This window comes from Clupea harengus, chromosome 15, assembly GCF_900700415.2.
Source record: "Clupea harengus chromosome 15, Ch_v2.0.2, whole genome shotgun sequence".
In the NCBI taxonomy this organism is placed as follows: Eukaryota; Metazoa; Chordata; class Actinopteri; order Clupeiformes; family Clupeidae; genus Clupea; species Clupea harengus.
In genome coordinates, this window is record NC_045166.1 from 4,983,186 (window position 1) to 4,996,532 (window position 13,347).

Here is a 13,347-nt window from a genome sequence, read left to right on the forward strand (position 1 = left end):
AAAAGCACTGGACTGGGGATGGGGTTTTTGGAACTCTGAATGTCTTCCCGTTGTTATGCACAGGTAATGAGACATGCACTGCCCATAACCTCAGCTAACCAAATTTTTTTCTTTATTACCATAGAAATTGCTGTGCGGTGAATTCTGGCAATTGCACGGTGGGCATAATGCCACAAAAAATATGGTCTTTACAGGACATTCTTTACTGAAAGAAGTTTCTTGGGCTGAAGTACAAACCTTTAGAATTGAATATGACACACTAGAGAAACTATAGAATATTAAAGAGGAGCAAAAGCTGTCTTTGGCCGCCATTGTTTTTTTTACTCAAAAAATATTATTAGACTACAGGAAATTTAATAACTACACACCCTCAAGTCACAGGTTGTTGCTAAGCAAACTCTCACACCACATTATCACTAGTGGTGGACCGATTAATCGGGCCGATATCTGGCATTTTTAGTTAATCGCATCAGCGATTGCGATTTTACCTGAGAGAAAACGGTAACACTAAAATTCTTAGTTTTCAAAGCTCAATATATTTAATTGGCCACTCTTAACAATGTTTACTGTCTGTATAATTAGATTGTTTCCGGCTTTTTAGTGAGAAAATGCGAATAACGTTAGTTAGTTCGAAATATTTACTGTAGCAAGAGTCATAAAACATTGATCAGATTTGTCATTTGAGATGGTTGTGGGGACGGTAAGCAAGTGTAACTGTGAAGCCTTTTATTGTTGGTGAGCATGTGATCTGCCGCTGTTAAGCATGTTACATAACATAAACATATTTTCTTCATCATGGTGCTCATATACATGCGCAAAGTTTGCCCGCAGTAGAGTAACATTAATAGCCAGCTAGCAGAACTATTCTCAAGTAGGCAAAGCCAGCAGCACCTGCTGTCAGCCAAGGCAGAGAATGAAAAAAGGATTGATGAACCTCTCCTCTCGTCTCAAGTCAACAATCTGCTAGCGTAAGCGATTGATTTGATAGTTATTAGAAACCCAACGTTAGTTACAAACTGTTGCATTTGCTAATGGGCTAGAGATAGCTTCGATTCAACAAGTGTGCTTACAATAACAGCAGTCCGAAAGCTAGCGTGAACGTTATCAGCTTACCAACAACTTTATGGGGAACGAATGTTATGGGCTTCTAGCTAACATAATGTTTCTGCACTTGTGTGTGTGTGTCTCTCTCCCTCTGCGCGTGCTTGCGTGCGTGGGTGTGTGTTTGTGCTTCAATACACCAAGCTAACTTGGCAGTGTTTAAAAGCCTCTGGGGTCGTCTACAATTGCAAAAGCACTCGTTACTTTTAATAATATTTCTGTAACGAATGTATGTAGCGATTTACAAATGTGATTGGAGAGATCTATGCTGTGTCCTGAAGAGAAATTGTCTGAAATTTATTGAGCTACGTAAAAGACATGCTCCTACCTCCGTGAGAAGGGATGCTGCTATTGTGTGCACTACACTCATTTTATTTATTTTTTTATTTCTACAGGTATTCAAAAATGTTAGTTGGTGATGTTATCTGTTGATAAATGCTGCTGTTAATAACATTTTTTATTTATTTTGTATTCATAAAAGTTTATGTCTGTAATGAAGACAAACAATGTTAAATAAATGTTAATTTAAGTTTAGCAATTTTGTGTGTAATTTGTTGTTATTATTATTATTATTATTATTATTTAATTGTTGTATTTTCAGATGAAAATCCCCCCCCCAAAAAAACATGATATCAGCTTTATATATCGACCATCGGCCTTCCTGTTATCTTAGCGATCCCCCACCTTAAAGGCTTTTCCTTCTGATTAATACACTGACAAATAAATGAACTGTTTGAAAAGTACCTCAAATAAGTGAAATGTTCAGGTATACACATCTCTGTCAAAGCACGAGTAGGACAGTGTACACACCCACCCCTTTATTAGCTTTTCTTCTGACATGCTAAGAACTTCGTCATTACCTGTGGCTTTGAGAAAGTGAATATACCACGTGGCAGACCATCCACTGTTTACAAACAAAACTCTACCCAGATATCCAAATATAATCCCTTTATTTTGAGGTAAGATGTGCCATTTAGAAGTAGATGATGGAAGATATGGAATTCCAGCATTCGAAGAAGATTTAATACGTGTCCGCTGTATGTGAAAACAGAGATGTGGAAAGGAGTGGAAGGAGTACTTTTTTTTCTTACCAAGGACAATGACACATAGTGTATTGAGCTACAACTTGATGAACTGGCTATCTGGGGAGGAACTGGATTAGAAAATGTTCATATTTCTAACCATCACACTTGGAGATTGTATGCTAACGTTTCTAGCTCGCTTTGCTTTTGATTAGCCTGCTACACCTGCTAGCCTAATACAGTATTTTAGCTTCCTATCCTGTTGATTAGGTAGATGGTTTATCTAAGCTCTGCAACTCATGTGATTGGTGCACACAACACTTAGACAAAAGTGTTTTACTCTCTCCAAAGTGGTACAGAGTGCACCCAGGTTAAGACTAGACTGGATTATTTCAGCATCAGTATTGTGGGCCAGTGCAACGACCCCAAGAGGGCAGTAAGGGCAAACCTTAATTCAAACAGGTATATAAAATCGTAAATGGAGAGGCAAGGGATGTGCTACAGATATTAACTTCATATATTGTACAAATTCATGTCTCTTTTTAGATTAAGCTTGCCTTGCTTGCCCTGGCACACCACTGCTATATTGTCATTGTAATAACTTTTATTGTTAATTTTATGTTTGTTCCATATTGTATTATTCTAGGAATGCAATGCCATTGTTTATTCTATACATCAGAGGTCTTCAACCGGGGGTCCGCGGAGGTACTGCAGGGGGTCCGCCAAATTATTTCATCTGAAGCATTTTTACCCTCTTCCAAAACTGAAAAACGTCCAAAAGACTACATGAACATAAACAGAACGTAAAAATTGCTTTCTATTCCTTAAAATAATACATAGGCTACCCATGAGTCTTCACGCGATCATTTGATCATAATGGCAACATATGCACTTTTAGCTATCTGGTGCCAAAAGACGTTACCTGCCATAACCGTACAATTTGAAATAATTGATCGTTTTGTAGTTTCTCGGAACAAAAGCTCCTCGTCAGACACCACTGATGGCGGTTCAGATGATCTACCTTCAGAGGATACTAACACCCCTTCCATGAACAGCGAAAAGCGCAAACGGGAGATGACACGTAAATATTCTGAGAATTATCTGAAGTTTGCCTTTACCTACAAAGAGACCGATGGTGAAGAATTATGCGTGGTTTGCTCTTCCGTGCTATGAAACGAAACTATGAAACCATCAAAGCTGCAACGACATTCAAAGACAACCCATGCTCACTTGAAAGAAAAAAAACATTTAATATTTCCTGTTTAAAATCTTTTGAGGGCCAGCAGACCTTGATGAGACAATCAGCCAAAGTCTGCGAGCCAGCTTTAAAAGCCTTATCAAGTTGCATTACGTGTCGCTCAGACCAAACAGCCATACATAATTGCGGAAAGTTTAATATTGCCAACAGCTAGTGATATGTGCAAAACAATGTTTGGGAAGGATGAGTACGTAAAAAACTGAAAAGCATCCCAATGCCCGCCCTATTGATGAATTGCCAGCTGATGTGAGGGCACTACTAGTCGCAAACTCCCGAAGGCAGATTTTTTTGCACTACAATTAGATGAATCTACCGATGTGTCAAACGACACTCAGCTTTTAGCTTTTTTGTGATTTATCGACCAAAATGAGATGCAGGAGGAATTTCTATTCTGTAAGCAGCTGCCTGGAGGTAAAAAAAAGTTCCGAGATTTTCAAAGTGATCAACAATTTTTTCCGTGAACATGATATACCCTGGCCAAAATGTGTCGCGATGTGCACAGACGGTGCAAGAGCGATGTATGACGCACTGCATGCTTCATAGGGAGAATATTGTTGCCAAAGACGTGAATGATGAATTCTCAAACGTCAGATCTCTCACTAGGTAGGAGATATTTCATCCATACTTAAGCTTCTCAAGCTACTCAATTCTTTGTCCCTCCCTAATTTAATACAGAGTGATGGCTAACTGTAAGGGAGAAAAAATGTCAATAATAAACAGAATAAATTGAAACGAGTTTTGTGTCTCAGATGATTTGTAATTCTGTTAAAACATGTGTAGGGGAGTGTGTGTGTGTGACTGACACTTAGTTCCAAATAAATTATATGAATATCAAGCACAAATTTGGGGCGGCGGGGGTGGGGGTCCCTGCTCAGTGTCTCTCTCAGCCAAGGGGTCCTTGGGCTGAAAAAGGTTGAAGACCCCTGCTATACATGATAATTTGATCGATTCTATGTTTCGATTTGGACTACAGCTTTTTCAATATACTCAGTGTGTTTACATGATGGTATAATTCGAATCTTTGCTTAGTCGGACTATGCTTTCTTTCGAGGGTAGGTGCTATTATCCCAATATACATGGCAGTGAATAAATCGAATCATTGGCCGAAAGCATGTCATATCCGATACGATAGGTGGCGCTGTTTTCATTACAACTAGTGGTGATACAGCCATTTCCGCTTGACCTCTTCACCACTACCAACAACAACAGTTGTTTGAGCATGAATCGCGTCTGTTCATCGGTCCAGAAATGCGTGTTGCCTCTTGGGTTGTCCATCACGTTGTTTGTTTGTTTCTGCTGGGCCAACGTGTTTATAAGTTACATTATTCAAAGGTGAAAGATAAAAGGCGAGAGAAACGCATGCACATTCACACACACACGCGCGCAAATAATGGGTTACAGCCAAAACGCATTGCCCTTCTGCCAGTTGCATCAAATTGTTTTAGTACTTCTTCGCTGTCGATTTCCAAATCTGTGTGAATATTCATGAGAGCAAGTCCAGTCAGTCTTTTGTCAGTCATCGTACTTCGTAAGATATGTCTTAAGACGCCCCATTGTACTGAATGACCGCTCAGCAGACGCTGTGGAAACGGGCAAATGTGCCGAACTTTCCAGGGCTTGATAAAGCTCACTGCATTTGGGCTGTAGCTCATTTAGCTGTTTCCAGCTCTATATCTGCATCGTCAACGCTGGGCATTAGTTGTCCGTACTCCGATTTTATAGTTTCCCCATTGTAATAAATATGCATTCATGATATTTTTCTATGACCGAGTTTGACAGGTATTGGTCAGATAATAGCCGAGTGACAGCTGATTTGCTTTCTGATTTGACAGTACTTATTCGTGGGTTTTTTCAGTGCCAGATAACCGAACAGAACTTAACTCAGGCTTGCCTCACGGGTACAATACCAAATTTCATCATATTTGATAGAATGAAGGACAAATTAGTTGTGAATACTATGACCGAGTTTGACAGGTATTGGTCAGGTAATAGCCGAGTGACAGCTGATTTCACAAGCATTAACTTTAAACCAGAATATTTTAACGTGCCGGCATAGTCGCCCCGTAATGCCGTGCAGCGGGCGCATACTGTTATACTCTATGTGATGCACTAGCTCAACGACGTTCCCTATATGTTCCTTACCGTTCTAATTACATGTCGTTGTTCTGTGTTGGGACAGAGCTTATACAGGTGGGTGACGGTAGCACAGTCTGTTCGTGGTAACTTGCACCAGGGCATAAAGCCCGTGCCATTGTGACAGTGTGTTGTGTTTTAGTGTTTAATAAAAAGCCATAACAAATATACCACGCTTCCGTGATTTGTTACAATATAATGGTCTTGCTTCTATAATGTATAAACACGTAGGTTACAGGGTGGGTGTGGCAGAGAGAGAGAGGGAGAGCGATGATGCACACGGATATATCAGATTTAGCGACCGGAGCAAAGTTATGTTGCTGTAACGTTGAACTCTTTGCAATCAATAAATACAGTACTTAATAGGCTAATTGATACAATATCTCCTCGTTTGAGTGTGGTTGTTTGAGTGCAATGGGAGTGTATGATCGTTATTGTCTATAAAGCAGTGTTTCTCAAACTTTTTCAGACCAAGGACCACTTAGCCAATAAAAAAAAATTCGCGGACCATTTAACTAAATATCCCCGGAACAACATGCCTCCTACCCAAGACCTGGCGCCAGACAATTGTTAGCGCACACATGATTTTCGCGGGTGGGCTCTCCTTTTGTACGTACCAGTAGGCTAGTTATAGATATGACAATGCGCAAGGCAAAGCATCTGGAACCCTGCTCCATGCGTGACTTGGTTATGTTACAAACTATAGTTCGCTCACAGCCTCATACTCCCATCACACACTCAGACAGACATCACAAAACACAACGATGCGCATACTGACCGCAGTATTTCACTACCAACAGTAGGCTAGCCCACTGGCATTAATACAGCCATCCTAGTAGTCAACTTTTCATAATTAAGAGCTGTCATTATCCAACGTCACACAACACAGAATATAGCCTAGTTATCATCTTGCTGTCTCAGCGGGAGAAAAACACAGTGTTTTGAATGCAACTCCACGGCGAGATAATTCCCAATGAGGCTGAACCACTTTCTCCTTGTCTATGTTAGAGGCTTTCTCATTTAATTTTCTTTTCATAGTTCCTGTCTTAAGCCACCAATCCATGACCTTGTTAATAGATTAGGCAACTCTTTATTAGATTAGGCTACTACTGGCTGTGTTCTCTTCGTTCTGAGTTGTATGTTAGAAATGTCGCAATAATTTACTTGTGGCCGTCGCGGACCACACTTCATCGTATTTGATAGAATGAAGAACAAATTAGTTGTGAATACTATCACCGAGTTTGAAAGGTATTTGGTCAGGTAACAGCCCTTTGACAGCTGATTTGCTTTCTGATTTGACAGTACTGCTGTGTGTTTTAAGCAAATAAAATGTGGACTGTTTACAAGCGGGCACCTGCTATCGTTGATTATACAGTAAATACGTTGTGAAATGAAACAAAAACACATCACAGTTAAAGATGTATTAGTATTGATTGATTCACATCGATATGAATGGATGACATGACTAACAAGTGGTGGGAAATTAATATGAAAGTATTTGTTCGGTGAATTAGCGCGTTCTGTCCAAACAGTCGCAGTCAACGTTTTTGTCAACACTGGCACCACATAAGTATCGTAATTTGAACGTCCTTATACGTTTTTAAGGAGGGGTTGTAAAGGTACTCATATCTTTGGACCTCTTCTGTTATGTTTGTTCATAGTCAACAAGAATAAGCTTGTGAGACAGTCTGCAGGATATTCATAAATAAACGTGTCATTAGTATGAACAGTTGAGACAACGTATCGTCTCTTTCGTCTTCCGGGTCACGACCTGGCAGGGAGGGAGGGAGGAGGGCGGCGGGATCTCAAGCATGCGCAAAGACGCAAAGTCCAGTTCCTTATCCAATTCACCGTTACATGCCGCAATAGTCGAACTATCAACTGGATCGGATCGAGTTATCCAGGGGTGTTAGTCCGACTATGTGCGGTCCGACTACGATCCGACTAAGGTGCTTACATGAAACGGATAATGCGATTTCAGTCCGACTAAGGCAGTTATTCGAATCCATGTAACCACGGTCACTGTTAGAGGTAAAGAGAGTATGTAAGTGAGCCACACTTTATGTAGCACTTTTCATTCGAAGAACGCAGCTCAAAGTGCAATACATTGCAACAAAACAAAATAAAAACAGTAATACATAGATGATTAGAATAGATTTAGGAACAGTCTGCGTGGTACTTGACATTGTTGTCTTCAGAAGTATCAGTACATACCCTGTGATGTCTACCAGGGAGATAGTAATCCAGTCTGTTTGTAATGTCTGCCATGAAGATAGTAATCCAGTCTGTTTGTAATGTCTACCATGAAGATAGTAATCCGCTCCACTTATTTACTCAACTTAATATTGGGAAATAGTTCAAATGAGCTCCATGCTGGAAGATACCCCTGTTTAAATTTGAATCCTTGCCCCTGGTGTAAATTGGAGGCAGTATAATGAATGTATGCTTTTCTGTATAGTACAATGCGAAGGCAAAAGATATACTTTGGTCTTCCAAGTGGATGTTGACTGACCACTGACATTCTTCAGCACTGGGCAGATCTTTTATGAATTCTATGCTGGTGATTTACCTTATTTCTTGTGATTTCTGTATTTGTCATGTCCAGAATATAGCAAACTCTTCTGTTGATGTATGCACTTAATATTAATGATAATAACATATATTTTTGGTAAAAGTCTTTTATATTTTTAGAGTTATCAGTGAAGTAGCTTGTTTGTTATATTTTATGTGTAATCTACTCAGTCCTGTTCCTTATAACTGAGATTGTGTCTCAGCTTCCCTTTGTTCACTATTCTTTGTTGTATTACCAAGGTTTCTGTTGCAAATTAAATTGTATTGTAGGTCCCAGTAATTTTTTTAAACATGCCTCAAAAATCTTTAATCAGTGATGTCATTAAAGAATGCTTCCCCAGAGTGTTTCACAGCCTCCTGTCACTACCAAGCATGTTTCCCTTCCGGGAGATTTGCGTCTACATTCTACTTGTCCTATATTGGTCAGGGGATGTGGTCAGTCAAGAGTGACTGAGCAGCTTCTCATGGACTTTACCTATCTGGGGCGGCAGTGGTACAGGAGGTAGAGAAGTCGTTTAGTAACCAGGAGATTGCTAGTTTGATTCCCTGTCGAAGTGTCCTTGAGCAAGACACTGAACCCCTAATTGCTCCTGATGTGCAGTGTGCCATCAGTGTAAATGTAAAATGTGTATACATTGTAAGTCGCACATATGTAAATCGCTTTGGATAAAAGCGTCTGCTAAATGACTAAATGTAAATGTAATCTGGTCATGGAGAAGGTGTTTGAAGCAAAGCATAGAATTCTTCTGCTTTAAGAGGCTGTCACTGCCTCTTTTTCCCACCCAAAGGGTTTCGCGTCAGGCCCCCCTCTCATGCTCTTACAGAACACTTACCGTACTTCTTCTGGAAATACACATAGTTATTACACATATATTGTGCTGGCTATCTTTTGAGCGCTCGTGACCTTTCTGTGTGTGGTGGTATGGTCCTCTCCCTCACATACCCATTTGCTGCTCCATTTGCACGTTTCTTGGAGTAGCAGGGTGAGAGAGAGCCTACGTTGCATCGCCTGGGATGGGGAGCGGTCATCCCTCTCTTACACCGACTCCAACTCTGCTACTGCTGGAGGGGTGGGCTATGTTGGTGTAAGTTAGGCATTGCTCGTGGGCTACAGCATGACTGCAGCCCATCTAGTCAAAAGTCAAAAGCGTCCTCTGTCCTTAGTATCACAGGCCTGAGCTGTAGCTCTAAGGCTTTGGCGTTATATTGTTAACTGCATTAAAAGACCACTATGCAACAATTTGCTATTTTGGGTTTCGTACTTTTGGTATCTTTTTCAAATGTATTTTGATGATGTATGGTCATGTGAAGGACCGATAAACACAGCCAATCAAATCACACCCCTATCATTCTGTGCCTTAAGAAAACGTGTTGATTGACAAGAATATGTATGGCTTGGTCCGAACCACTTTGTTTCCCACTTACAGAGCCAGGACTGTGTATTACACTGGATTTGTTTTGTACATACCCCCAGAACAGACAGCTAAAGGACAGGGACAAAAAGTGTATTGGATTAGAATTCCAGACTGCACCTTTAACTTGAGTTTGAAGATGTATGGTTTTGTACACAGCCACATCCCCAGTTATAAAAGGTCGTGCAACCAGGACAATTTAAGATTTTTATTCTCTAAAATATTTCATTTAGTTTTTTTTAATAATGTAAATTTAAAATATTATAATTTCACCTTAAAGGTGCTAAATGCATTTATTTTCTGACTAGTTAGCTAAATTATTTCCTACTCCACACTCCAGGCAGATTGGAGACGGTGTATCACTAGGTTTGTCCACCCCTACCTCCTCTCCCTTTTCAGAAGTTACCATAAAGTTTGGCCAAGATGTGGGGGCTAAAGGTGTGAAAACATTTTTTGCTCGATATTTGTTACATTATTTTAGTCAAGGCTAACACATTGATTGCCATTTATGTTACATTCATTTTAAAAATTTAAAATCTAAGCACACAAGCTTTTGAGCTAGTTGATTAATGTTAATCGATGGGCTCTGTACTATTTCTGCTACAGTGACGCACTGTCACCTTTTGAGGTACGTAGTGGTATTACGAAAAAGGCTGGACCAACACTAGCTGGTTAGCATGCTAACTTTAATAGATATCTTGGCAAACAAGTACATAGGAGTTTTTTTAACTATAAAATTGTTATTTCTTCACATTCTGTTAATATTTCCAATTCATTTTTGTATGAACATATTAACAGAGAACAATAAAACTTACCTATGGAGAAAAGAGTTATTACAAATAACCATACAAACAGATATAAAAAATCGAATATAGTCTGTGTCTGTGTAGGAGGGATAGGACACAGCATCAGAGAAGCACTTTCTACCTGACATGCGACGTTGACAGACTGAGAGAAGACCCCTTCACATTTCTTCAAAAACGTTATGTTACTAAATATGTGGACAGTAACCAGAGGCGGACCTAAAGCCGCAAAAGATCTACGACCACTTCTGATTTCGCTGTTCTCAAGGGGGAGAGGGGGTTTATGCAGTACAGTTTTCAAGCACCTTGTTTGTATTAGTAGGCTACACTCACAGTGATATTACGCTACTTAGGCCTACTTGTAGTACTGGGACATGCTACACCTTTCATGGAAATCAAGCCAGTAGTTCATGCGTAATCCTGCATACAGACAGACAAACTAACAAGCAAACTGCACCGAAAACTTGGATGGCGGTAATAGTGAAGACAGCGGGAGTCTTTATAGCCAAAGAGTTGCAGCTCTATTTGGTGGTTCCTGACGTGGGAACCACGTTAGAGCTTTACTGCTGAAATGTGTGCAAGAGGGAAATCACAGAGAGAAATTGAAACGAATTGACTTGACACCCTATCTAGCTCTCTCCACAATGAATTCCTTGAGGTAATTTGTAGCTAAGCCGTTTAAAGCTTTGCATGCTAGAAGGAGTACTTTGAAATCAATTTCACTTTTGACAGGGAGCCAGTGCAGAGAGGCAAGTACAGGTGAGATGATCATATTTTTTAGTTGTAGTAAGTGTACGTGCAGCAGCGTTATGTATTAGTTAGAGACTCTTTATTGAGTTGTTGCTACATCCGGACAGAAGAGCATTGCAGTAGTCTAGTCATAACGTAATAAGAGATGATGTGGACAAAGCTTATTTTTTCATTCACTATTGTTCAAAGGAAGAAGGTATCATCATGCCTCATATTGCACCTTAATTTAAAAATTGAGTATTGAATTTTGTATTTATTTTATTTAAACATTGGATGTCTTGAATGTTGTTCTCATGTAAGGGCAGAAGTCCATTGATTGAAGTGTTCTTGAAGTAATAAATGGAAAGCAAAGTTATATTTGTCTCTATTTTATCCAATTTGTGACTCAAAAACCATAAAATGGTGCAAATTTTGAGTTTTGTGATCTGTTGCACCCCTACCAAATATTGCAGAGTCAACAGAAACAAATATAGAGAAGCCACAACATTATGACCACTCAAAGATTAGGCAAATGTTGATTATCTCAACGGAACTTGTCAATTTCTGGGATATAAGAGATGTTAAGCAGTTTATTCTTGTAGGTCGGAGACATTTTGGATGATTGTTACAGGAGGAAAGTGTCACTGCTTCGTATTTGATTCCCCATTGCTGCCGGTTGTTTAAGTCACTTTGGATAAAAACGTCTTCTAAATACCTGATCTTTAACTTTACCTTTACCTTGAGGAATGTCAAATCAGATGAGATGTTGAAGTCCATCTGAAGTGTGAGAGACAGATGCGTAGGCTAGGACATGTTGATCATGTTTTAAACAACTTCAAATAGACCACACACTCACTAACTTAAATGATGGCTAGCATTAGCTTTTATCCCATAGACTAGTCTAGAAACATTACATTTAGCTTAGAAGATCTTCAACTTTCTAACATTAGCTAGCTAAACCTGGACGGTTCTTGCCTGGTAAGCACACATTGGGTAGGGAAATGTTCCAGTATTTTAAGAATTAACACGTTCAGTCGGGTAACCCTGCCTTGCCAAAGTATTTGTACAGTAAAAGGAAACCAACATGGAAGCTGGTGGTTCTAACTCCATTTTATATCTCCATGCAATACCCTGTGGACGGCACTTGACTGGGGCCCAATTTCATCTTACAACAGGCCAGTGACCCAAAGCACTGCTTCACATGGAAGAACGATTTAGTGAAGAAGCAGTCATGCTGTAGTTTTTATTAATTTTGCACCTTATGGTGGATGAAAATATAAGTTGGATATTCATGAGTGATTTCAAACCAAACAGTAATGTGTACACAAAAACATACAAACATTTTGAACATTTCATTTTTGTTTTGAATAGGTGTGCTGAAGCTCAAGATGAGTGCCAGTGAAGACGGCACCCCTGAACCTGTCTCCCTAGAGTCCCGCAAAAGGAAAGGCTCACCATGTGACACATCTGGCCAGAGGTAAGGATATGGCAGCCAATTAGGACCCACCACCCACTAAATGCAGGTACATATCTACCAAAGATAGGGGAGATTTGAATACAGATACATATCTGCCAAAGATGGGGAGATTTGAATGCAGATACATATCTGCCAATGATGGGGAGATTTGCTCGACCATCTCACCACTGTGGCAAGTGGGAAAAAGTATACATGTGTAGCTCACTCTGCCTGCCTGCTGAAGCTGCATTATTATTCTCAGAACTTTTTATGTAAGTTTACAAAACAGTGCCATAGACTGACCTATGGCTAACTATAAATTAGGCAATAGCGATTAGAATAGGGATTAGAGATAGCTCAGTGTGTAGTAGAGGTTTTATGTGCAACCTGGTATTTCTGAAAGTTTTAGTCGTTTTTTCAAAGCTACGAAGGAAAGCTACATGTGCTCTTGAGTTCTCGTATGTGTATAAATTACAGATCCAGTTGAAGACTGTATTGTAAACGTTATGTTCACAACACTGCAAATATGTTTGACAAAATACATGTAAAGATGCTATGGTATTAGAAGAACATTTTACCCATTTAAAATCATTATTATTGTGATGGCCTACCACACTTTGCGCAGGCATTGTGTTTTATAAATTATTTAATCATCTTATGAATTTGTTTATTGTCTGGGAATACATTATGGGGTTAATGTATATAATTTCTATTATCTACAGTTTACACATGTACACATTTATAAATAAATCTATTTGATAATAATTTTCAAATTAAACAGGGAGGATCAACTATGTAAACAAATCTCTTATATAAAATAGAAATCTCTTCTAAAACGAAAAATTAAAAATAAATAGATCAA

The 13,347-nt window shown here is 39.4% G+C and overlaps 1 protein-coding gene across 6 annotated transcripts in view; it reads left to right on the forward strand.

Annotated features, from left to right (window-relative positions):
* ncoa1 (nuclear receptor coactivator 1) overlaps window positions 1-13,347 on the forward strand; it is an 88,031-nt gene that overhangs the window by 12,176 nt on the left and 62,508 nt on the right. For all 6 annotated transcript variants that reach the window (XM_031581076.1, XM_031581081.1, XM_031581080.1 and 3 more), the window contains exon 3: window positions 12,401-12,506. In XM_031581076.1, the coding sequence (XP_031436936.1) occupies window positions 12,418-12,506 (89 nt within the window). In that variant the 5' untranslated portion in view covers window positions 12,401-12,417. The remainder of the gene's footprint in view (window positions 1-12,400; window positions 12,507-13,347) is intronic.